The sequence below is a fragment of the Ovis aries genome, chromosome 1 (genome assembly GCF_016772045.2).
Source record: "Ovis aries strain OAR_USU_Benz2616 breed Rambouillet chromosome 1, ARS-UI_Ramb_v3.0, whole genome shotgun sequence".
Classification (NCBI taxonomy): domain Eukaryota; kingdom Metazoa; phylum Chordata; class Mammalia; order Artiodactyla; family Bovidae; genus Ovis; species Ovis aries.
This window is the reverse complement of record NC_056054.1, coordinates 263,343,596-263,370,339: the sequence shown is the minus strand read 5'-3', so window position 1 is coordinate 263,370,339 and position 26,744 is coordinate 263,343,596. Positions and strand designations below refer to the sequence as shown.

The 26,744-nt window shown below is 49.4% G+C and overlaps 1 protein-coding gene across 2 annotated transcripts; it reads left to right on the top strand.

Annotated features, from left to right (window-relative positions):
• The first annotated feature begins 1,630 nt into the window (after positions 1-1,630).
• TMPRSS3 (transmembrane serine protease 3) lies at positions 1,631-26,352 on the top strand. 2 transcript variants are annotated; one of them, XM_060405839.1, is made up of 13 exons: positions 1,631-2,182; positions 3,520-3,664; positions 8,869-8,979; positions 9,812-9,928; positions 10,309-10,432; positions 13,155-13,280; positions 14,658-14,701; positions 15,277-15,442; positions 16,141-16,310; positions 18,470-18,565; positions 19,637-19,779; positions 20,420-20,572; positions 23,632-26,352. In XM_060405839.1, the coding sequence occupies exons 1-13, from the start codon at positions 2,165-2,167 to the stop codon at positions 23,647-23,649; spliced, it is 1,431 nt and encodes a 476-aa protein (XP_060261822.1). In that variant the 5' UTR covers positions 1,631-2,164; the 3' UTR covers positions 23,650-26,352. The 2 variants fall into 2 exon arrangements, with proteins under 2 accessions (XP_060261822.1, XP_042093403.1); XM_042237469.2 differs by lacking the exon at positions 1,631-2,182 and adding an exon at positions 2,884-3,073.
• Positions 26,353-26,744: the final 392 nt, after the last annotated feature.

The following is a 26,744-nucleotide window of genomic DNA, read 5'->3' as shown; positions in this document are numbered from 1 at the left end:
CTAAGTTTCCTATCATTGTCTTTAAGAGCAAATATTCCTTCAAGGAGGCTTCCCTGGTGGCTCAGATGGTGAAGAATCTGCCTGCAATGCAGGAGACCCGGGTTTGGTCCCAGGGTCGGGAAGATCCCCTGGTGAAGGGAATGCAACTCACTCCAGTATTCTTGCCTGGACAATTCCATGGACAGAAGAGCCTAGAGGGCTACAGTCCATGGGGTGGCACAGAGTCAGACACGATTGACTAACACTTTCACTTTCCATTTCATCCCTTCAGGGACTGGAGATGATAGTTAAGAAAGAATGAAAGTGAGCTGCATCTATGATCCTGTGCTTTAAAGCCTGATAACTGCAACTTTTGAGCCCACATGCCACAACTCCTGAAGCCCAAGCCGCTGCAACACGAACCCCACACACCACAATGAAGAACAGTCTCCCCTCGCCACAGCTAGAGGAAAGACCTGCGTGGCAACGAAGACCCAGTACAGCCACAAATATATGCATAAACAAATAAAAATGATATCAAATCCAGCCCTGATCTCCACCTGCGCCACCAGCACCTGGTCATGGCTGCAGGGGCCCAGGTTTTCAGTAGCCTCCTCCTGCCTCTGCACACCCAGCCCTGACCCTACACACATGGGTAGATCCCCACCTGACCCTGCTCAGCTCCTCCAGCCTGTCCCTCACACAGATGCCAAACCAGAGTCCTTCCAGGGGCCCAGGTCCTTACCTGCCTATTAGCCTCTCCAGGCACAGAGGATTTATTGAGTTTCTCCAGCACCACTAGCTCACTCCCTCCACTGGGCTTTTGGCATTGATGTTCCCCTGCTTAGAGAGCCCCTCTTTGCTGGGATCTGAGACGGTTACTGCAGTGCTTGCTCCTGGACAAACATCTCCTTAAGCAACAAAATACAAAGAAAGTATAAGGGACTAAAACCAGCCGCAAGCATGCACAATGGGGACAAATTCTGGACAATATACAAAAAATACAAGACCAAAACAAAACCACCCAACTGCCACTTCTGAAGAGCTGGGAGCCAAGGCAGGGTACTGCCCGTGCCCCCTGCCTTCATCATGACCCAAGGAGTGGGCAAACCACCTAAGCCACCCCTCTGGCCTGACCACTGGACCCACTCCCACCTTCAACCTGCGTAAGGAACCAGCTCAAGCCTCCTCGAGGAGCAATCAAGGGAAACTCTTCCTTGTTTTTGCTCCTTCCTGGGGCCATAGGAGCTCTGATAAAGCCTTGCCTGAATTTCTCATCTGGCCTCTTATCTATTTCTATTTATTAAGGAGGTCAAGAATCCTGGTTGGTATCAAGCTCATAAGACCCGCTTCATCACGTCATCAAGTGCTCTGCTAAAACGTCACTTCTTCCTGGAGGCCTTACTCCACCACCCTGTCCCACGATTCTCTAAGCCTCTCCCAGCCCCATCTCTTCCCAGTATTCATCTTCACCTGAAACTTTGACCCCTTTGCCATCTGTTCTGCGTCTAGATGGCTGGCCCATGGCAGATGGCCCGTGAATCAATGAATGCCTGATTTCCATCTAGCTCACATTCTCCCCAGCCTTCCAAAGGGGCTCCTAGTCCCCGGCGCACAGCAGCAGGGCTCTGTGGTTACACATAGTTGAGCTGTATTGTGTGCGGGAGCCTCTTGGGAGGCAGAGGCCCCTGCACGACCGAGCCAGAAAGTGTCTGCACAGTGCTGACCGCGGGTCCCCTGTCTTTTGTCTGCAGAGTGGCTGCAAGTCTAAATCTAGGCTCAGGCATACAGGGGGCTAGAAGCACCCACCAAAGCGTCTCCCTGCCCCCTGGGTGAGCTTGCTCAGCATCGGGCAGGACCTCTCAGTTCTTTTAAATAAAAGGGGTGCTTGTGACCCAAAGCCTCTCGGATGAAAAGTGTCTGAAAAGGTTGCTCACTTACTAATTAAAGGCAAGCCACACTTTCCCCTCCTGGTCTCTGCAGTCAACCCCCAGTGGCTACCTGATAGTTGCCGCCAGGTAGGGTTACACAGAGGCCCGCGATCTTGCCATTTGCTGCGATGATTGAGTCGACAAGGCTGAGTGATTCGGTGGAAATATTTCCCGGTTGGACTAAGCTGTTGGCGGCCTGCTTATCATCACGCTTGCATTTATAATGAAAAAGGAAGCTATTTCTGTTTTGAAGGATGGCGGCTCCAGAAATGGTGAGTGAAGTGGGTGGGTGGAGAGAAGATGATTCTAAAAGTTGACTCCTCAACATTTCTCAGTGGAAACCTCCCAGTCATGGCCTGTTGGGAAGGGACTTCCTTACCTAGGTTCCCTGTTTCGGAAAGCATTTTGCTGTTCATTCTTATGCTTGTTCTAAAGTTGCGCTGTGGAATTTGCCGTAAGCTGATGGCAAGCAGCATGTATCAGCAAGCATCAAAGTAAAAAATGTTGAGTGTGAATTGATTAGTTTCCTAAGATACAGTTTGAAGCTTCTCTTGCAGTGAAAATGAAATAAACATTTTTAACGTGTAACTCTTGCTTAGATTTTCTCATAACTTCGAGAAATGTCATGAAGACAGAGTTTAAGTGGCTTGATAGTTCCCTTTTGAGTTTCAAATGTTACACGTAAACAGAAAATAACAATGGGTGATCTACATATCTGTGTTTATACGACTGTTGGAATGTTCTAGGTTTTAGCTCTTTGCAGAAGCAGCTTCCTGGGGAACTCATGCCTGAGTCCTGGGAGAGTAAGCTGGAATTTTGTTGGGAACATTAGGCCCCTTCCTTGCCCCCTCCATCCTTCTTTGAGTTACCGGAAATGACTTCCAAAGGTTTCTCACCTGTTCAGCATCGTGACAAGTGGAATTCTCTTGCAGGGAACAGAGCCCCAGTGTAGCTTTGGTGCAAGCCTGTGGTCAGTGCCCAGCCACTCCTCCCTTTGCGAGGGAAGGGGGGGACTGGGCACCCAGAGGCCAAGGATACTCCCATCCTTAATTAGGTCAAGCCTGTGTGAGCCAGGAAAGGGCTGTGTTTATGGGAAGCTCCAAATACTGGGGATGACCGTCCCTTCCCTGGTGCTGTCTGCATTTTAGGGACATGGACATAATGTAAGTATCAAAACTTATGATTACGGTACGTGTTATCACCTGTGCAGGCAAAAGTTCAAGTTTATGGGGGACAAAAGAGAGGAGGAAAGTATTTGAAAGTAATTTATCTTCTGAAAAATAATGGCACACTGACTTCTAAATGATAAACCGGCATATCTCTAATGACATGCTATTCAATTGAGCTGAAAATTGGTTGAGCAAACTGGGAAAATCATGTTTGGAAGAATTACGTTCATAGTTTTTCGCTCTCTCTCGACGTTTCTCTGTTATCTGCTGGGGCTCAGGAAAAAAAAAAAAGATGCATTCTCCCCGGACAAATAGTTTTGATTTATCGGGACCAAGTGCGTTTTATGTGGATTGTCAGATTTCAAAGATTTCTCTCGACAAAGATTCTTTTGATGCGAATACTCTAGAGAAGCAAGCACTCTCTGCTCTTTCCCGAGAAGGAGGTGGAGGTGGAGGTGGAGCCCGGCCTCCGAGGTCCTGAAATAGTCACGATGGGGGAGAACGACCCGCCTGCCGCTGAAGCCCCCTTCTCCTTCAGATCACTTTTCGGCCTTGACGATTTGAAAATAAGTCCTGTTGCACCAGGTAAGTGGGACCAGGTGTGATGTCTGCCCCCACCTTACCCCCCAGATACGGATGATCCATGTGGCTGAAGGTCCCCTGTAGAAATATCTCCCCAGGAGTCTTCACATCCACAGGCCACTTCCTCGGGTTTGCAGAATCCCAGCGGGAAGGGGCATTAAAAAGGCCATCACTTTGTTCAGGCCTCTTTGAACAACTTCCTGGAGACAAGTGGTATTTTTCTGGATGGAAGTTTTCAGAAATTGAAGCTCCAATTTCTCCTGGGGAGTTAGGGGTCAGATCCTGGCCAGGAAATCTCTGAGCTCTCCAGGAAGTCCTGACAATCAGTGGTCACCAGCCCCTCCAGAAAACTTCAAATAAGCTGGATCCCCTGAAAGTATCAGATGCCTAGATTAAAATTCAACAGCAGGTGACGGAGTTGCTTCTAGCAACTAAAGGAAGGGAAGTTGGTTTTGTAAGTGGGTCATAAACGCTTGGACAAATGGCGGGCTCCTTAATACCTGGTTAGGATCCTGTTGGTAAGAACCTATCAGAACTTGTCACAGGAAGCTGCGGCTCCTGGCCCTGGATGTGGTCAGGAAGACTGAACTGGGGGCTGAGCAGAGCGACATGTTCCAGAAAGCACGGTGTGGGGGGCTGTCATATGATTCCTTAATTGATGTAAACAAATGCGAGGTGGGAGAAGAGGTATGAAGTAAGGCAAAAGATACACAATTTACAAACACTTTTCAAAAATTAGCATCAGTGCAAATGAAAGAAAAAAGTGCCCTGCAATCACCTGACCATCAACGTTTAGCTGGGTTTTATATCTTCTTTATTTTCTCTGTGTCCTTGTCTATAAATACATGCTCATCTATAGTGCAGAGAGAGACATGTATTGTTCATGTGTTTTCTTGGTTTTATAAACAGGCCGCCCCCTTTTTTAAATAAAATTACAACTTTGCATCAAGTAGATGTATAATCTACATGGCCATTTGGCATCATTTGACATATAATTGTTGCTAATACTTTATAATATATATATCGTATGAATACCAATAGCAGTGTACATATTCTTTTCTGCTAATTTTTGAAAATTTCTCCATGATTAATTCCTAGTTTCAGGAAAGAGTAAAAACTTTTAAAAACTTTTCTTTTTAAATAAGTCAATGCCTTGTTCATGATAGAAATTTAGGAAATGGAGTTAATCAAAAAGATTTTTTGAAATGACCCACAATTTTATACTCTTACTCAGAGATAACACTATAGCATTTTATAGGTTTTCTTGCCTTTTTCCTATCCTATCAACATATCTGTATTTCCCTTTGAAACTGACATATAAAGGGAGAACCCAGAGACATTTTGGGTTTGGTTCCAGACCACCTAATTCACCAATTAAGTGAATATTGTAATTGAGTCATATTAATTTTTTGGTTTCCCCATACATGTAAAAGTCAAACTTTTTCTATACTGTAGTCCATTCGGTGTACAACAGCATTAGTTATAAAACAATGTACATAATACCTAGTTAAAACTTGAGTTTTAGCTTAATTAAACAGTTAACTTATTTCTAAATAATATTAGCCATTATCTGACTACACAGCATTCAATTTATGAAACTTTCAGTTCATGAAAACTGCAATATTGGCTGGCAGAGAGTGATAAAATGAGGCCTGCCTATGCTATTTGTACAATTTTGAAGCTTTTTTGAAACTTAAAAATATCATGTTCATCTTTTCATGGCATTAAGTAATTAATAGCCTTTTAGGGTTGTCAAACAATGGCTCCTGGGCCAAATCTGGCCCATCATCTGTTTTTATAAATTACGGTTTATTGGAACACAGACATCCATTTATTCACATTTTGTCTGGCTTCTGTCACGTATAGCTATAGAGTTGAGTAATGGTGAAAGGGACCGATATGGCCCATAAAGTTGAAAACATTTATATCGGGTCCTTCACAAAAAAGTTTGCCGAGTCCTCTTCTTTATCATTTTAAGCATTTCTATACAATTTGCTATTTCACCAGCTACTTTTTTGGGGGCACCATGGGGTTGCTGAGGGTCGGACATGACTGAGGGACCTCACTTTCACTTTTCACTTTCATGCACTGGAGAAGGAAATGGCAACCCACTCCAGTGTTCTTGCTTGGGGAATCCCGGGGACGGGGGAGCCTGGTGGGCTGCTGTCTATGGGGTCGCACAGGGTCGGACATGACTGAAGTGACTTAGCGGCAGCAGCAGGCTATTTTCATGTGCCCATGTATCAATATTATCAAGGTCATTCCTTTAAGTGTACTTGTTTGTAGAGATTTGTGTACATCTCTGATGACTTTTTAGAATAAATTCCTAGAAGTGAAATTAATAGGTCAAATATTCTATCCATTTTTAAGCTTTTTAATGTGAAGTGAAAGCCACTTAGTTGTGTCTGACTCTTTGTGACCCAATGAACTATACAGTCCATGGAATTTTCCAGGCCAGAATACTGGAGTGGGTAGCCTATTCCTTCTCCAGCGGGGTCTTGTGCATTGCAGGCAGATTCTTTACCAATACATATTTCCAGTTTGACCTTCAAAAAGTTTACACAAATTATACTCCTGTTGACTATTAAGTGGAGACCTATTCCTTTTCACTTGGACTTCAGTAGGAGTAATACTAATAATACACTGCAAAGTTGATACGCAATTATGTCCAATATGCTTTTTTTTTTTTTTTCTGTTTCTGAAGAGATTGAAGGTTCTTTTGTGCTTGTTTATCATTTGCATTCCTTCTTTGGAGAGATACTATGCCTTTTGCTTTTTATTCCAAGCTTGCCCTCAAAGACAGCTCAAGGAGGAGGGGGTGGGGCCAGGACAGGGCCACAGGGCATGTGGCTGAGGAGCTGTAAAGGGGCAAACATGAGCTGATACAAAGGTTTTAGCTGAAGGAGAATCTTTGGATCTACAGATGGGGACAATCTTTGAATCTGCAGGGGCTTCCCTGATAGCTCAGTGGGTAAAAATCCGCCTGCAATGCAGGAGACCCCGGGTCGATTCCCGGGTTGGGAAGATCTGCTGGAGAAGGGAAAAAGCTACCCACTCCAGTAATCTGGCCTCAAGAACTAGTCCATGGGATCACAAAGAGTCAGACAGCACTGAGCAACTTTCACTTTCTTTGGAGTTCCCCTGATAGCTTAGTTGGTAAAGAATCCACCTGCAATGCAGGAGACCCTGGTTTGATTCCTGGGTTTGGAAGATCCCTTGGGGAAGGGATAGGCTACCCACTCCAGTATCCTTGGGCTTCCTTGTGGCTCATCTGGTAAAGAATCCACCTGCAACGTGGCCAACCTGGGTTCAATTCCTGGGTTGGGAAGATCCCTGGAGAAGGGAAAGGCTACCCATTCCAGTATTCTGGCCTGGAGAATTCCATGGACTGTATAGTCCACGGGGTCGCAAAGAGTTGGACATGACTGAATGACTTGCTTTTTGAATCTACAGTTGGGGCTTACTTCCTAAATCTCCTTCTTAGCTACAGAACAGTTAGAAGGATGAGCGGCCATTCAGGGCTCCCGCTGAGTTGTAAGTGAGACTGGAGAGTGGGCATCTCAGTGGGGAGACTGACTGGTTTGGGACAGGCTTCCTGGGGCAGGGAAGGGAGAAGGAAGGAGTCTGCTTTGCTGACAGTGAATTGATCATCCTGGAAAGAACTGGTCTCTGACCCTGAGATAAAACCACTTTCATTATCCTGAAACAATCCATCCGTCCATCCATCTGCCCATCCCTCCTTCCCGTCAATCTACTAACATTTATTGAGGACTGCAGTATGGCCACTGTTGTTCTGGGTGCTGAGAGTGCAGCCTGGAACAAGCCACCTGCTCCTCCATCCAAGGCTAAACAAGGGCCGTGCCAATGGTCCCTCCACCCTGCTCTGTACCCTTGGCACTAAGCCTAGTGTGCTTCTCTTGTCCCTTCATTCTTCTCTCCCCAGACCTTCCCTGTGCCCTTTTCTTTTCTCCTTTCCTGTTATTTCCTCACCCCTCCTCATTTTTGTTTCCCAATTCTCTTCTCTTTTGGGCAACTTGGAATGCTATTGATCATTTTACAACCACAGTCTTTATTGCCAGTGGGGGCTTCCCCAGATGGCTCAGATGGTAAAGAATCTGCAATGCAGGAGACGCGAGTTTGATCCCTGGGTTGGGAAGATCCCTTGGAGAAGGGAATGGCTACCCACTCCAATATTCCTGCCTGGAGAATCCCATGGACAGAGGAGCCTGGTGGGCTACAGTCCATGAGGTCACAGGCAGTTGGACAGGACTGAGCAACAAACACTTTCACTCTCTTCACTTCAAGTTGTGAGTTTCCAAGCACAGGCAGGGAGACTCTCCAAGAGATGATCTGGAATGAAGGCCATCGGTGTCTGCACCCATGGCTGGTGGAGAATGACCTGTATGCCATCTGGTGACCCTCTCCAAAGTCCCAGCTCTTCCTCTCCTGAGAGCACCCTGTTTGGATTTTACATGTTGCCCTCTTCTGTAGGAAAACATCCTTGGAAGTGGGGTCCTACCTCCCCTCTGTATTCATTTCCTAGGGCCACCAACACCATAGACTCTTTGGCTTAAAACAACAGAAATCTATCACCTCCTCATCTGGAGGTTAGAAGTCTGAAACCAAGGTGATGACAGGGCATTGCTCCCCCCAACACCTGCAGGGAAATCCTTCCTTGCCTCTTAGATTACGGGGGTTGCTGACAATCATGCCTTCCAGTCTCTGCTTTCATCTTCACGTGGCGTTCTGCCCGTGTCTTTTCACATTATCCTCCCTCTTCGTGTATGGGTCTGTGTCTGAATTTCCCCTGTTTATAAGGATGCCAGTCATTTTCGATTAAAGCCCATATTGATGACCTTGTTTTAATTTGATCTTCTCTGTAAAGACTCTATTTCCAAATAAGATGATATTCTGAGTTATGAGGGTTTGAACATAAACACGTCAGCATGTCAGGGGGACACAGTTAAACCCATCACAGCAGCCCCAAATGGAGGATGAATAGAACTGGGTTGGAGTCAGGGAGCGTAAGGCTCAAATTTTAGAGAATGTGCCCCTGGTAGGCGGTCTCTTCTCTGTGTCAGCTTTCTTTGGCTGGAACATTCGCTGCATTGAGGACAGGTGGAGGAATAGCTAAATTTTGTTTTATTTCATTCAAATTTGTGGTTTCATGGCCTTTTGCTCTTCCCTCCCCACTTTTTGGTTTCTAGATGCCGACGCAGTGGCTGCCCAGATCCTGTCTCTGCTGCCATTGAAGTTCTTTCCCATCATTGTCATTGGGATTATTGCGTTGATATTAGCGCTGGCCATCGGTCTGGGCAGTGAGTACCATTCATTATTTAGTAGCTTCTCAAATACTTGTTAAGCATTTAGACTCTCACAAGGTCCCCTTTCCTCCCAGGGCCACTGCACAGCCTTAATTACTGAGGCAAACACTCTCTGGGTTTGCTGATTTGAGCTTTATTTGCCTGCAGGACTCTGGAGGGCCCCAGTCAGAGCCTTTGGCCATGCTGGAGGCTTTGTCACTAAGGAGCCTGCCTTGATAGATGTGTCCAAAGGCAGCTGATGAAACTGAACCCACAGGCAGGAGGAGGTGGGAGCCGGTGGAGGAGACAAGGAGGCCATTCATGCCAGGCCAAGCCAGGTTTCAAATAAGGTGCAAGCGGCTTTTGAGAAAGTGAATCATTTGAATGGTCTCTGATAGGGAACAACTTCTCATTTACTCCTCAAATAAGGAGCTCTCAGATCAGTTTAAGTCTCCACGTGCTCGCCATTGGGGTCCACAGTTCCCTCATTTCTCACCCAGGGTCAGAGATGACAGGAGGTAGACTGGAGGCCAGGGTCCTCACTCAACTGGCTCAGCCAGTCAGCCACAGCCAGGCACTTTCTCTGTTGACCTTGAGTTTCCAGAGTCTAAATTCACCTTAAGTTGTGGCTTGAGGCCACTTAGGGAGACACAGTGGGGTGCAGCTGCCCCACCCTCTGGAATCCAGAATAGAAACTGGGCTGAGGGGAACAGGTTGCTGGCAGGGTGGTAGTTTCAATGCAGCTTTTATCACTCTGGAGCAAGTTCAAGGCTGCGTGGCAGGTGCACGGTTGTCCGTGGGGTGCACTGAAGCAGGCCTTCCTTGACACCCCCTCTCCTTTCCTCAGTCCACTTTGACTGCTCCGGGAAGTACAAGTGCCGGTCGTCTTTTAAGTGTATTGAGCTGACGGCTCGATGCGACGGGGTGTCAGACTGCAGAGACGGGGAGGATGAATACCGATGTGGTAAAGTCATGCCTTTTCACTGCAGAAGCATGAGGACTTCAGTAAAATTCTGCCTTGACCTTCCCCATCTGTGAAATGGGTCGAATGCAATGCCATTCTCAAGACCTGGGACCCAACTGGCATTCACCCCAGGAAACTCTGGGCTGGGTGTTAAGGGAGGGCCTTATATGGACCTTAAATTAAGCTGGGGGGACTCCATAAGCAATTGGAAGAGACTCAGGTCCAGATGATAAGAACTGTGGCTGCCCTGTGAGGGTGGGATGCTGGTCAGGGGAAGGTCAGACTCAGCACAGGAGGGTCTGGGCGGGCTTCAGAGAAACTCTGCCGGGTCTCAGGGCCCTTCAGGGCACTAATGACCTGTCTTCCTGTGTGCTGGCCAGTCCGTGTGAGCGGCCAGAACGCCGTGCTCCAGGTGTTCACGGCTGCCACATGGAGGACCGTGTGCGCTGAGGACTGGAAGAGTCACCATGCGACTGTTGCCTGCGCCCAGCTGGGGTTTCCAAGGTAATTCAGAGCGTCCAGCGGTAGGCAGGACACAAGCAGTGGTCACAGTGGCAGACAGCTGCTGTTTATCTGGGCACCCACAGGGCTCCTCAACATCACGATGTTGGCAACCTCACGATGTCTGACATCACTGGTGCGTGCGCAATCCAAGGTCCTGACACACTAAGGGACGTGGCGTGTTTGGGGGGCATCTCAGGCCAGGACCCTAGATGCAAGCATTCAGTAAAGAGCTTCAGAGCTGGAGACCGAACCCCCGGTTCCTCTGACCACAGTTGCAGGGAAGCTTCCAGCCACCACCCTGCTTGGTCCCACTTCCCAAGGAACCCCAGAGAGTCAAGTTTGAAAAGTCAGTAATTTAATGAAAGTCTAATCATTTAAAACAGTTGTTTAGCACTAAATAGGAAAAAGAACGCTTGCAGTAACATCTCTGCATTTCAGCTCTCTGTGTTGCCCATGTGACTTTTCGCACTGCGATGACATATTTTGGCCCTGATGCAGCCCCTCTCCTCTCCTGGCTTCTTCCTTTAGACTCCCAAGCAGCTGCCCAGGACATCTCTCTTGCTCCCCTTTGCTCTGGAGTCTCAGGATTAAGAGCATGCGGGCTCTGAGTGCTCACACTACTCACAGAACGTGAGCATCCCTGTTTATACCCAAGGAAATGGGCATCAAAACAGTGCTCTGAATCCAGGGACCCTGGACTTGCAAAATGTGAAGTATGGTATTCTTAGCTCCTTCCTCCAAAACCGGTGAAACCTGCCCTCCAGCCTGTATCCCTGAGACCCGCCTCCTCTTCTCCAGCAATGACCTGAATTCAGGAATCAGCTGCACTTCTAGGCTGATGACAATAGCAAATCACTCCCACAATTGCCCTCAGAAATGACAAATGACATAAGCTCGACTCCTCATAGACTTGGAGGAAGCTTGCACACCACACACACGCATACATACATACACACTGCAAACACACCATGCAATTCTTACTCACACACTACACACACCACACACACACTGCAAACACACCATACTCACACACTACACACCATACATATACCATATGACGCAACACCGTATCTCAGACACACACACACACGCACACACACACACTCGCACCAATTACACAGACACACACCCACCACCATGGCTCACAGCTGAAAGCTTCCCTTGGACATTTCTGCTCCTGGGTAGGTGGTTTCTTGGCCTCACTAGGGGGCGTCCCTTCCCCTTCCCTTCTGCCTCCCCTGCCTCTCCCTCTTGGAATACTTCCCCTTCTGGAATCCTTGACCTCCTCTCCATCAAGCAGAAGGGCCCAGTGACCCCCCTCCCTGGCTCCAACACTTCCCGGCAGCCCTCATTCCTTTGCTCACCCCTCCCCATCTGCCAGGACGGTCATGCCCTGCTCTCTCAGAGGGTAAGTCCAGTGGATCCAAGGTTCTGGGCTGTCACCTCAAGGGTGTCCATTCTTCTTCCCTCTAAACTTGCTGTTTGCTTCCCTATCTCTTGCTCCAGTTCTAAGATTTATTCTGTATCCATTCTTGTTTATTCTACGTCTCTATTGAAAGCCCTCCTTTGATCCCGTGTGAGAGGTCTGTGGTAAAAAGAAAAGATGGACTGACAGCTCAGACTGCCTGGGTCCAAGTCCCAGTACACATGCAGCCCTGTCATGTGACTGGGCCTCAAAATTGAGGCGAATAACAGTACCCGCTTTAGAGGGTCGCCGTGAGGTTCAAGTGTCTTAGTGCTTCAAAGCCAGCCTGGACCACAGGGATACCCTGTAAGCCCGTGGTCATGGCTATTGTTGCCACTGAGACTGGTGATCTGTGGGATTTCAGTAGCAGCCTTTGGGATCCCTTTGCATCATCCCTACTGCCCCGCCTGTAGCCCAGCCCACCTACACTGGGACCTCCATCTTGGTGACAAGTGGCTCTTTCACCAGGCACCTGCCGTATCAGCGGGTTGAGCAATACCTGGGGAGGCTGGGAGGGTCAGTGCCACGGCCTTGATTACATTTTCCTCCAAACCAAATCCGGCTGCACTTTGTATCCCATGCCTGCCCCGCCCCTCTGCATTTACAGTGACCTGATGAAATCCTGTGTGATAAGTAGGTGAGTTCGATAGTGAAGCAAGTCAGTGACTTTGTCTTTTGCTTATTCCAAGTCCTGCTATGTCATAACTCTTCCAACACCTGATCTGAAGAAAATCATGTCCTCTTCATCATTCTCCATTGGCCCTTCAAACATTGACTTGTCCTGGAGCCCCACAAAGTGCTCTGTCTACTGCTCATCTCTCTGTAACAGGAGCCCCACCAGCTCTGGGCAGCCTGGGAAAATCTTCCATTCCTACCTGGGTTTCTCAGCAACCCCATTTTGGTGCCCACCTGAAAACACCCCACTGAGCTCCATGTTCTGTCCCCTCTGGGACTTGCTTTAGGCAGCATCAAGGCGGGGGTCCACCTAGCTACATCAGGAAGTAGTTCTCTCTCCCATGTGCCTGGAGCCAAGGGTGGGTGAATGGGCTTCAGGGAGGGGGCTGTCCCAGACTCTTCCAGGTCTGAAATGCCTTGCTAGGTTGGCAGAAGGAAGCCACTGATGGTTTGGGAGCACGCCAGGACCTTCCGTCCCCCCTACACAGTGTGATACCTCTAACACTATGACTTGAGCCCAGATTGATTTGGGGCACAGAGTGAATCTCTCAGGTCCGATCTGCATTTCCAATGTGCTTGCAGCTACGTGAGTTCAGACACCCTCAGAGTGGACTCGCTCGAAGAGCAGTTTCGAGAGGACTTCGTGTCCATCAATTACCTCTTGCCAGATGACAAAGTGACCGCTTTACACCACTCGGTGTACGTGAGGTTAGTGACCAGGGGGTGCTGGGTCCACTCTGTCTAGTCATGCACCGAGTTTGAGCATGAGGTTGTGTTCTCCAAGTGCAAGTTGAGGGCTTGGCCAGTTTGGTTAGATAGGGTGGACACACCAGGCTGGAGTACAGGAACTTAACCCCAAACCAGGCAGATAGAGCCCAGCAGAGAAACGGAGGAAGGATGATGAAGGGGTCACCTGATGCAGATAAGTGCGGTACTGCCTGGGCACATAGTGGGCGCTGCAGATGTGTTTGGGGGAAAGAAGGGAGGGAAGGAAGGAGGGGAAAATATTAGAAAGAAAGGAATTAAGAAAGAAACTTAACTTTATTTACAAAGTACTTAAATGTTCACCATTTGTATTAGATGTTTCCCCAAATAACTTGTCAATCAGTCGCTCAGTCGTGTGACTGACTCCTTGCGACCCCATGGACTGCAGCCTCCCAGGTTCCTCTGTCCATGGGATTTCTCAGGCTAGAATACTGGGGAGGGTAGCCATTTCTTTCTCCAGGAGATCTTCTAAGGAAGGTGAAATGAGGTATCCATAAATGACAGGTGCCCGAAGCTTAGAGGGGTCACCTGCCTGATGCAAGGAGGTACCACAGGCTTTCTGAACCCACATTCCATACTCTTCCTGATTTCTTGGACCAAACCCCAAGAGGAGTATACCCTTTGCTCCAGGAAACAATAGTCTTCAAAAAAAAAAAAAAAAACACAATAGTCTTCAGCCTGCCGTCGTGGAGTTGACAATCGCCCCCCTGGACCCACATGCAGTTTGCAGGGACAGTTCATTACTTGGGTCCTAAAACCCTGGGCTGGTGACATTAGCTTTTTCTTGCATGATTGAATGACAGGACTGGGCTCTAGAGGCAGGAATTTACAGAGGATTCGCAGGGTGGGTTTTCCTGTCTGACGTGCGTGTGTCCTGGGCTGCAAGGACTTGGTGCCAGGCGAGTCTGTCACGCCATCCGATGGACATTCTGTGTCCCACAGGGGCCAGTGAAGGACATCAAGGTAAAATGGACAAGCAAATGATACCAGTATATGTTTATCTAATATAGCTCTTTATATGTCTCTCATGGTTAGCTATACAAAGCCTAGAAATACTCAACCGTGTTCACATATACACCATACTTCACTGTGGTCACTGGTTGTTAATGACTTGGTTGTTTTTTAATAGACTAAAAATTGAAATCCGTATTCAAGAGTGGGGGAATAGAGTTTATTTACTTATTTATTTTTAGCCCAAGATTTAGGTAAAAAGTGTTTGGTTCCCAGGCCTCGGGTGTGTGAGTGCTTAAGACGCTTCAGTGGTACCTGACTCTTTGAGGCCTGGGATGTTTCATTAAACACACTCTTTTTCCATTTTAGGGAGGGATGTACCTCGGGCCACGTGGTTACCTTGAAGTGCTCAGGTGAGAGTGGCAGGACTGCAGAGAGAAACAGAGGGAAGCCGTGGCTCACAGGCTCCTGTCCCCTCTGCTTGGACCACTCTGCCACCAGGCCCTTCCTCCTGTGTGCCAGGTGGGAGCTCTGTGACCCCACCTGCCGGGTCAGGGGAGGCAGCCTAGAGAGACTGCTCAGCAGCAGACAGGACCACAGTGCACAGAGCTCTGTGATTCCGCGGTGGCTGCAACAGCCTGACTCACGGTTCCCCTCCCCCCACCAGAAAGTGGGCACAGCCTGCTCAGTCCAACCCCTCAGCCCCAGCCTGGGCAGGAGCCCCTTGTTCCTGGCAGGGGGCTCTTGTTGCAGGAGCTGGAGCTGAAGAAGTCAGCCCCTGCATTCATGAGGCTCCCCAGCTCCTGGAGCGCTGTCACCATCCTGGGGACATGAGTGTCATGCGGAGATTGATGCTAGCTCCCAGCTCTTTGCTCTAACGGGCTGTGCCCACTGCACCCCGCAGCACCCTGCCCATCCCCTGTCTCAGGTGACCTGCCCCCTCCCCTCCCCCGAGGCACCCGCCCCACCATTCTCTCTCCCTCTGCAGCCTGTGGTCTGAGGACCGGCTCCAGTCCCCGCATCGTGGGTGGAAACTCATCCTCGCTGGCGCAGTGGCCCTGGCAGGCCAGCCTGCAGTTCCAGGGCTACCACTTGTGCGGAGGGTCCGTCATCACCCCGCTGTGGGTTGTCACTGCTGCCCACTGTGTTTATGAGTGAGTTCTCCTGACCTCCTGGTGGGGGGCATCCTCATCTCCCACAGACCCCCGTCCAGTACAGGCTACATGGGGACAAGGCTGATTTGGGTGGTCAGCAGCAAGGCGGGTCAAGAAAGCATGAAAACGGACTGTATTGTCACAAGGTAAGGTCCACAGACCCTTCTCACTGTGGATCCGGCTCCATCAGCTGGGTGGGATTGGTGACCCGAGGATCATTTTAGGGACCTTCAGCTCTTACAGAAAAGATAGAAAGAGGGGAAGGAAACTCTCAAGTATAGGAAACGCAGCAATGCAAATCCCCTAGACCTCCTTATAGCTCATTCCCATGGACCATGTAGTGACTGAGAGAGAGAGGGATGGTGCAGGGTGGGCGGGGGCTCCCCAGAGCAACCCCCCTGTTAGGGGGTTTGGCGTGGAAGAAAACCACAGAAAATAGTTCCAAACACAGTAGCAAGTGTCCATGTTATTTCCACCTGCCTCTGTTTCGATTTCTGATGGAGAATGGGCCATTATGGAAAGGTGAGTTCATTTCTCAAATGCCCAGAGGTGCAGAGATCAAGGCCTGTCTAGGGGACGCATGGGTGGATCTGAGCTTCTGCAGGGCTTGTGGGGGCATCTGCTGCCATCTCCTTAGCACTGGCTCTCGGGAGACTTGTGATCTGTGGGTGAAAGTGCTTGGGGCTCTCTCATTTCAGTCTTTACCTCCCCAAGTCCTGGACCATCCAGGTGGGCCTTGTTTCCCTGCTAGACAGTCCAGCCCCCTCGCATCTGGTGGAAAAAATCATCTACCACAGCAAGTACAAGCCGAAGAGATTGGGCAATGACATCGCCCTCATGAAGCTGGCCGGGCCTGTCACTTTTAATGGTACGTCCGGGGATCTGTTATTTTCCTGCTATCATTTGTTTCACGAGAATTTGAATTACTCGTTGAAGCATGTTGATGAAGGCTGCCTTACAATTTCCACTGCTGCGGCTGCTGCTAAGTTGCTTCAGTCGTGTCCGTCTCTGTGTGACCCCATAGATGGGGGCCCACTGTCTCTGGGATTCTCCAGGCGAGAACACTGGAGTGGGTTTCCATTTCCTTCTCCAATGCATGAAAGTGAAAAGCGAAAGTGACGTCACTCAGTTGTGCCCGACTCTTAGCGACCCCATGGACTGCAGCCTACCAGGCTCCTCCGTCCATGGGACTTTCCAGGCAAGAGTACTGGAGTGGGGTGCCATTGCCTTCTCCACTAGGTAATTCCAATGTCTAGTCCTATGTCTAGATTCATTTCAGTGTTGATTGTTCTTAGCTGATTGTCTCTTTGCATTAAAGTTGTGATTTTCCTGGTTCTTGGTATGAGGAGAAATTTTCAGTCACATCCTAGACATTTGGGCCAGCGTGTTAGGAGACAGACATCTTCAGTTTTAACAGACAGTCACCCTGTTCAAGTTTCCTGTGCAGCTCTTGGTCTACTTTAGTGGGTTGTGGTTCTGATGGCTATTTGACTTCAGAGTCTTTGTGGTTCTAATTTGGCCAACTTGGTTTTCCTGGGGCCACTGAGGTCTCACCTGAGCTACTTTTTTTCAGTTAATGCCTCTTGGAGATTAAAGGGGTTTCCCCAGAGGAGGCCACCTGGTACCTGTGGGTGGTAGAAGAGGGTCTTAGGTCCGTGGGGACAAAGAGATTTTCCTTGTTTGGTGCTTATTCTGGTGAGGTGCTCTGCCAGTGCCACCCAGATGCCTGGTATCTTGACCTTGGCTGAGGAAGAGAAGGCGTCTCAGGCTGGCCAGCTGGCTGGGGTGGGATCTTCTCTGTGGCCCTTTCTTTATAAGCTGGAAGATAAACTGGGCATCTCCAACTCCTGGAAATACTCAGAAATATTCTCTCACAACCAGCTGCTGAGTCCAGCAGCTCTGTTTACCCATGGAAATGTCAAGTCCTAATGATTGGAGGTTTTAAAAACACCAGAGAAGTCATACAGGACAGAATTCTCCAGCTGCTTGCCGTTATGACAGAGCACATGAGCCTCCGCCTAAATCAGTAAAAGCCCCCTTCTTCTTCCCAAGGACTAGAGCAGCTTAGAGATCAGGTAGAGTATAACAAACACGGCCCTTGCTGGAGCAGAAAGCTGGCTCAGGACCAACAGCAGGTTGGAGCTGGTAGAGTCATCAATGCATTTATCACACAGCACACGGAATTCTCTATGCGTCACTCTCTGAGACAAATATTTCTAGAAAAACAAAGAGAAGTTGTAATGGTGGTGTTCCTTTGCTAATTATGATTAATGATCCTTGGTTGTAAAAAATGAGGTGCCAACACTTGCACTTTGATAAAACTGAAAATGAGTGCCCTTGTCCTTTCTCCACCTTTCCAGTTTTGTCCTACCTGGAAAGCTTAGTTCATATTTTAGAATGTAGCCTTGTGAAGGCCCTGGGACAGCTTCTGGTGGAGGGCTTATGTGATACAGCCCACATGGACAGGCAGGCTCATTGCCTCCAGATGTGTCAGGAGGGATGGGAAGATTCACAGAACGATGTTCCATAAAGCAGTGTGCCCCCAGTCTAGACCAGGAGTGGGCAGACTAGGGCCCATGGGTTGAATTAGACCTTCTGTCTCCTTTTAAGTAAAGTTTTATTGGCACACAGCCCGCCCTGTTCACCACTGCCTGTGGCTGCTTTCATGCTACAGTGGCAGAGATAAGGGTTGAAATGGAGGCCACATGGCTTACAAAGCCTAAAATATATACTATTTACAGAAAATATATACTCTTTACAGAAAATATGTTGACTTCTGGTCTAGACTCACTCACATTGCCACGGTCTATGGTTGACCTGTGGTCTAGACTCACCCATGTTGCCATGATCTAGGGTTGTTTTGGGGCTCTGGTCAGGGAGAGGTCCCTAGTCTGAGCAAATGACCAGGGACCTGGGCTTTCTCTGGGAGACACCCCAACCGCTAGCCCCGAGAGGCAGACACCAAGTGGCGGCATTCTCAGATGGCAGCTTCCATGGCCTAAGCTCTCTTGTTTCCTCTCCAAACAGAGATGACCCAACCGGTCTGTTTGCCCAACTCTGAAGAGAACTTTCCTGATGGAAAATTGTGCTGGACATCAGGCTGGGGGGCCACAGAGGATGGAGGTCAGTGGTCTGAGATCAAGATTCTGCTTCCAGTGTGCCCAGAACCAAGAGGCCCCGGTGCCTGCTCCCCTCTGGTGTCCCAGTGTAATGTCCCCCGGACATGCCATGGTCAGGGGGGAGCACAAACCCTCAGCTGGACGCTGAGACCTGAGAGGAGTGAGAGGCGGGGTGTGCCCTGCGGTGAGCCCATAAGACATGAAGGTCACAGTCTACAAACAGGTGGAGTTAGAGGGGGTCCATCCCTCTGGGTGAGGGGGGTGAGGCTGGACCACCGCAGATATGTTGTTACTTTCTGGTCGCTGCTGCAACTCATGACCCCAGACTTAGAGGCTTAAAGCAACACTCGGGGACCACCTCACAGTTGTGGCCGTTGGAAGCTGTAAATCAGTGTGTCAGGGTGGGGGCTGCCATCCTCCCCGAGGCTTTGGGGGAAGATCTGTGCCCCTCTTTCCAGGCTCTGGGGCCCCCGTGTCCCTTGCTCCTGCTCCTCCTCCCCCCTTGCAGCAGAGTGTCCCCCAGTCTCTCTCTCCTCTCTGACCTCTGCTTCCATCATCACGTCTCCTTCTCTAGCCCTTTGAGGGACCCTTGGGATTACATTTAAGGTCTACCCACGCAGGCATCCCCATCTCAAGGTCTTATCACATCCACAAAGGCCCTTCTGCCATGGAAGGTGGCAGGGCCCCAGGTTCCGAGGGTTGGGGCCTGGAGGACATGTTTCTGCTGACCATGCCCAGGCTCTACCCCAAGGCTGTGTGTGGGACCTTCACGAGCCTGTTTCCTCCTGTTACCTGGGTTCAGGGAACTAAATGGGCTGGTGTTGGTTGAGTGCTTGGTCTACGAAGGGCCCTGGGGGAGGGGCGCCTGCTGGCTATAGTTGCCCCATCCTCCCACACTGGTGACTTAGGGAAATGAGCGGCCCTGGGATGAAGCAGGGTTTCCCCCAGCCCGCTCACAAGGGGACAGAGCTCTAAGGTTGTCTACCTTCAGGCCACCCCACCCCCAGGCAGTCATCTGAGCTCCCGGTGGGGCCCCCTCACCACACAGAGGCCCCATCCCCTTGCTCTGACCCAGGTGATGCCTCCCCAGTCCTCAACCACGCGGCCGTGCCTCTCATCTCCAACAAGGTCTGCAACCACAGGGATGTGTACGGTGGCATCATCTCCCCGTCCATGCTCTGCGCTGGCTACCTGAAAGGCGGTGTGGACAGCTGCCAGGTAGGGGCACCCAGTGACGTCTGGGGGCCACGCCGTGGGCAAGGCGACCCAGCCCTCAGGACAGACTACCTTCAGCGTGTCCCTATGACCGACTGAAAAGCAAATTTACAGGGTGTGGGAAGAAGTTTGCTTAAGATATCGCTCCCTTTCCTGTCTGGCCAGGCCCGTGTTTACTCAACGCTCCCCTCTGCCTGAGTGCTGGGCGGAGGTGGCAAGGAGGGTCTCAGAGTTTCCAGGGGGTCCAAAAGGGCAGAGGGCAGGGGAAACCAGTGAATCTAGCCTGCACAGCCACAGTGGATGAAACTCCAACACTGCCTGGTTCAGCTGAAGCCCCTGGCCAGGCATATCCTCCCTCTGAAAGCACCCCTCTGCTCCCCATGCTGCCTTGACTTTGTGGGTTCAGGACAATGAGCCCTGGCAGGGAGACAGCTGGAGGGGGACCATCCCTGAAGGACCAGGACCCCACCCTCAGGAGGGCAAGTCAGTTCCAGAAGGGCAGTGGGGGAGGTGGTGGATGCAGCTCCGTCCACACGCTGTATTTTGTGATATGGTGAAGCAGGGTCCTGTCACCAGGACAGGGGACACAGGGTGGCAATGTCTGTTCCGTGCCCTTGCCCTTTGCTCTTTCCTTGCCATCCAGGGAGACAGCGGGGGTCCCCTGGTGTGTCAGGAGCGGAGGGTGTGGAAGCTGGTGGGAGCCACCAGCTTTGGCATCGGCTGTGCCGAGGTGAACAAGCCTGGAGTCTACACACGCATCACTTCCTTCCTGGACTGGATTCACGAGCAGATGGAGGTGGGTTGCAGCCCCCACGACCCCTGCAGCTCATGTTGGTGCCTATCATTCTAGCTCTAGCATCCTTTCTGTGGGCCCCCAGTCCTGCTATCTGGAGCCAGGAAGTGACTAATTCATTATTCATTTGTTAAGCAGTGACTTTGTGCTCCTGGGTGTGAACTAGGCATGGTTAACTCCACCAGCAAGGCCCTGGCAGGGTGGGCCTGGTGGGCTGGTCACACACAGGGCGAGTGTGGCTGGGACGTGGAGGACCATGTACTTCTGCCAAATGGGGAAAGGGGAGGGGCTACTGAGGACCAGCCCTGGGGGTGGAGATCAGGCAGGTGGGCGTGTGCGGGCATGGAGACAGGTGGGAGAGGTCTGGACTGGAAGCCCTCAGAGCCCACTGGGGAGTTTGACTTTGGGGGAACCAGGGTGGGATGGAGTGTCTGGCATCAGGAGGGGCCTGGGTGGCTCTGTGCCTTGGGGGCCTCCCTGCAGTAGGGGTGGGAGGAGGGAGACGGGTCAGTGAGGTTGGCTTGGTAGGACCAGCGCAGGCTGGAAGAGCCCTGGAGATGGTGGGAGGAAGAACAGAGCATCCAGGGACAGAAAGTGCCCAGGTGACTCCAGGTCCGACCGTGATGGCTTAGTGAACATGGGGTGACACCCTCCCCAGGAGCAGGAGCCTCAACAGCCTGCCTTCCACCCTACGGGCATGCAGCAAATGTTTACCTACTCGATCGCCAGGCTGAGCCCCATGTCAGGCCTTGGACCAATTTTAAAGAACTTTGGTTTTTTGGTTTTGTTGGGGTTTTTTGTTGTCGTTGATTGAAGCTGACCATCCTAACGTGCAAATCTGGCAGCATTCAGCCCATTCAGGATGTTGTGTTGCTGCTGCCTGACATATACCCAGAACATTTTCACTTCCTGGAAATGAGACTCCATGAAGCCGTCACTCCATGTTGCCAGGATCTCATCTTCTGGTGGCCAGTAATCTACTTTCTGTCCTGGGGGATCAAGACCTTTTAAAATGCTCCCTGGTAGCTCAGCTGGTAAAGAATCCACCCTCAATGCAGGAGACCCTGGTTCAATTTCTGGGTTGGGAAGATCTCCTGGAGAAGGGAAAGGCTACCCACTCCAGTATTCTGACCTGGACAATTCCATGGACTGTATAGTCCATGGGGTCTCAAACAGTCAGACATGACTGAGTGACCTTCACTTTCTTTTCATTTAAAGCAGCTGGCTAAGACGGGCACCAAACTGCTCAAGTGCCTTGATGTCAATTTCCACTCCTTCCTTGAATATTTGCCTTAAATCAGGAGGGCAGGGCTGAGGCCCTGGGCCTGGGCCTGGTTAGAATTCCAGCCCTGCTGTTGTGTAGCTGTGTGCTATCAGCCCACTGCAGGGTGAGGCAGCAGACAGGCTGCGGGGGAAACTGCTGGGGCCCTTTGGCTGTGAGCTGGCTGCCTGGCCCAGTGCTGAGGGCCATGCGGTGCTCTTCAGCACAAAATTCAGCCCAAACTCATCACTCCCTCAGAAAACAGACATTTGAAAGCACAGCCTCCTCACTGCAGTGGCTGCAGACGGCCTGTGAACAGGACTAAAGGGGTTGAGAGCCACGTGGAGGGTGGGGGAGGAGGGACATGTGGGTGGGGAGCGGGAGGGTCACGTGGGCTGAGAGCCAAGTGGACAAAGGTGGGGCAGAGGACTTTTCCCGTTCACCCAGGGAGCCTCAGAGGTGCACCCCCATGAGGGTGCTCGCGGGGTGAGAGGGTCTGTGTGACGAGGCTTGTCGCAGCAGCAGGTTGAAGAAGCCTGGCTCAGTCCTGAGCTGGGCGGAGTGCAGTTCAGGCGCAGGGTTCCAAAATCACTGTGGGAGCTTCTGAAGGGAGGTGCCCTCATATCTCAGCCCGTGTCCCCCGGCACTGCCCTGGCTGTTGGGCCCCGGGACCACCCCCATATCAGAGGTGATAGGACCCTCATAAGCCCCCACCCAGGCTAATGAGGGGCAGAGCCTGCGTCTGACCAGCTCCGAGAGCCTAGCCCCAAACCCACCGCACAGCATGGTGATGAGTTCCACCCTGGGGTGCAGAGCACCTCCCTCAGCTGCTTGCTAGCACTGAGGGTCCCAGGACCTGTTCCAGAGGTTCTCATCAGGCATGTGGTTCAGATGCAGGAGGCTCCATGGCGTGCTGGGGGAAGTGGGATGGTTAGAAAGGGCTCCCCTTCCTCCCAGAACTGGAGGAGCAGGCTCTTCTGGGCAGCTGGATGGCTCCGCTGAGGCCTGGGGAGCATATCAACCAGGGCTGCCCTGGCCCCTGAAGGCCTCCGTGGGTCACGTCCCCTCAAATGTCTCAGGGGGCAACCCGGAAGAGGCTTCCCTCCACGAGAGGTTCCCAGCACGCCTGCCGTTTTAGTTGTTTCTTTTGAACATCTACGGGAGGGCCTTCCAGTAGCTCACATGCCTCGAGGGGAATCAGCCCATCTTTTTTTCTCTGATGCTAAAGGTTACTGCGTCATTTTTCATCCACTAGTTTTCTCTTCCTACTGGGAGCTCGAATCATTGTTACAGCTCAGAGCAGGACACAGGAACACTGATGCTAAGAGCTGGAAATGGTGGAAAAGTCTCAGGTTGGAGATGGGAGTAGGTGGGGAATGACTGGTTGGAGGTGCACAGGGCAGGCAAACTATTTCACACTTACCTGGGGTCCACATGGAACAGAGACCAATTTTGTCCCCATTAATTGTGAACTGCTGACGCCCTCCTCAGGGCAAAATGCTGGTACTCACTTGATCTTGGGCTTCCCCAGTAGCTCAAGCAGTAAAGAATCCTCTGCAATGCAGGAGACACAAAGAGATGTGTGTTCAGTCTGTGGGTGGGGAAGATCCCCTGGAGGAGGAAATGGTAACCCACTGTGACATTTTTTCCTGGGAAATCCCAAGGACCCTGGGAGGCTACAGTTCATGGGATTGAAAAGAGTCAGACACGACTGGGCAAGCATTCACGTCATGCTTTATCTTAATATTGGGGAGATGACTTGACATGATGAAAAATGTAATATGTACGTTTTCATTTCTAGAGGGACCTGAAAACTTGACAAGTTAGAGGCAAGTTACCACCATGAGTTCCTGCCAAGATGGAGACATTCCCGTCTTTCCACGGATTTTAACAGCAGAGCCGAATGAAGGAGCATCTTTTCATCCCTCCACATCGAGAACAATTTTCTTCTATCATCTCTGACAAGCCAGAGGGGCATCAGAACAAAACGATCTTGAACCTCCTTTCTCATCTTCCCAAGAACAGAAGCAGGAACACCTCCAAAGTGCTACCTTTTTTCACTTTTCTATCTGGTTTCCTCCCTTGCAAAGCCCCTCAGCAAAGATACGCAGCCAGGACCTACAGGAGTGCTGTCAGCGTAGACACAGCTGTCCACATGTTTTATACAGGTACCAGAACCAAACCGATTTTTTGTACCAGGATCTCTTCTGACACGTGGGGACTTGTAGGTGATTATAGTTTTGTAGTCTTTGGTCCTCGATGTATCATTGTCTCTTGCTTCCGAAGGACATAGACTTTCACAGCAAGTTCATCACTCGGAGTTTATTCAATGAATCTTGATTGCTCATATAAGCTTAATTCAAGAGGCTCAATTGCTTTGATCTGTTGGAACGGATTTACTGGGAGATCAGAATCATCCCCTATTACATCAGAGTAGTCAGAAGCAGAGTAAGAAGAGAAAGGAATAAGTCAGGACCACCCAACTCCCATACATTGTTACCGAAGGCCAACTAGACAGTCTCATGTCATTAAGACACTAGGGTTTCTCTACCTCTCCATATGGGCCTGTTCAATCTCCTGCATGGCTGCAGGTTAGAGGCCCCGCCTGGTACCCAGGCATCCTCTGAAGTCCCCATAACGCACGCATAACAGAGGAAGATTCTTTGGTAAGTAATCACTGTCCAGTGGTGCTTTACCACAAGTGACTTTGTTAGAATAGGAATCTGATGCTTTGCCCTGAGGCAACAGTGGGAAAGATGGGTGAGTTCCAAGGAGATCAGAGATGGGTCCAGGTGCCTGGGGAAGGGCCAGCTCCAGGGAGCCTCCTGGTCCATGTCTTAGAGGAGGGTGGAGGAAGATATGAGGGGGAGCTCAGGCAAACTGCTAGGATGCACTTCACTGCATCAGAGTTCCTGCACAGATCTCTCCGCACGTCAGAAAGCGATAAGACCGTTTTTATTTTGAGTGTTTCTGCCCAGCTCTCTTTGAAAGCAATGGTAGCTCACAAAAGCATCTTGAGAAAGAGCAACAAAGCTGGAGGTATCACTCTCCTGATATCAAATACAAAGTTTCAGTCCTCAAAACAGTATGGTACTGGCATGAAAATGTACACATCAATGGAAAAGAATAGAGAGCCCTGAAGTAAACCCACATTTATATGGGCAATTAATCTACAAAAAGGAGGCAAGAATATACAGTGGGGGAATGAACAATCTCTTCAGCTAATGCAAAAGCATGAAAGTGACCTACTTTCACACCGTACACAGAAACAAGCTCCACAGGGCTTAAAGACATAAATGTAACCTGAAAATACACAATTTGTAGAAGACACGGGCAGTAAATTCTTTGAAATTAGTATCATTTTTTTAACATGTCTCCTCAGAAAAGCAAAAATAAATCTTACTAAAAAGCATTTTGCACAGCTAACGAAAGCATCAATAAAATGAAAAGGCTGCCTACTGAATGGGAGAAGGTATTTGCAAATGATGTAACCAATAGAGGTTTAATATCAAAATATACAAAGAACTCATACAATTCAATAGCAAAAAAATGCAAACAATCCAATTTTTAAAATGGGCAGAGGATCTGAATAGACATTTTTTTGAGAGGACATACCGATGGTTGACAAACACATGAAAAGATGTTCAACATCAATAATCACCAGGAAAACGCAAATCAAAACCACAATGAGTTATCACCTCACTCTTGTCAGAAGGGCTATTATCAAAAAGAACACAAATAACAAATGCCAGTGAGAATGTGGAATCCTTGTGCACCATTGGTAGGAATGTAAGTTGGTGCAGCCACTATAAAAAACAGTCTGGAGGTACCTCAAAAAACTAAAAATAGAGCTACTATTTGATCTAGCAATTCCACTTCTGGATATATGTCTGAAAAAAAAAGACACTACTCAGAAAAGATACATGCACCCCAGTGTTCATAGCAGCCTTGTTTATAATAGCCAAGATATGGAAGTGTCCATCAGCAGATGAATGGATAAAGAAGATGGGACATACATATACAATGGAACATTATTCAGCCATAAAAACACCCCAGAATCTTGCCATTTGTGACAAGGTGGATGGATCTTGAGAATATCATACTAAATGAAATAAATTAGACAAAGACAAATACAAAAAAATCAAGGAAATATTTCACCTACATGCGAAATCTAAAAAGCAAAGCAAATGAAGAAGCAGAAAAAGACCATCAGATACAGAGAACACTTGGGTGGTCGACGGAGGGGAAGGGGTTAAGGGCTGGGTGAAATGGGTGAAGGAGATTAAGGGGGACAAACCAGTTATAAAATATACAAGCAACAGGGATGTAATACACAGCACATATATATAGTCAAAAATACAGTAACAGGTTGATATGGGGACGAATGGTAACTAGACCTACCGCAGTGATTGTTTAGAATTAATAACATATTTAAATGCTGAATCACTATGCTGTACACCTGAAACTAATATTGTATCTGCTATACTTCAATAAAAAACAATGTTCTATAAGAAAAAAGAAAGAGAAATCGTCAAGTTCTTCATATTTCGGTCTATAATGGCATCATGGCACTTGAGCATTTCTTGGTCTAAAGCCACGTATCTCCACTAAAATTTGTTGCTGTTGTTCCGTCGCTAAGCCATATCCAGCTCTTTGTGACCCCACAGACTGCCGCATGTCAGGCTTCCCTGTCCTTCACTGTCTCCTGGAGTTTGTTCAGGTTCATGTCCATTGAGCTGGTGATACTACCCAACTCTCTCATCCTCTGCCTCCACTAGTGCCGCCTGGGAAGCTCAGTGTCATTAAAATCACCCTGTTAGAAATTAAGTAGTACTCCAAAAAAAATAAATTAATTAAAAAAAGAGAGTAGTGGTAACTCAAGTACTGAGGATCCAAGTTGCGAAAAGATGAAAG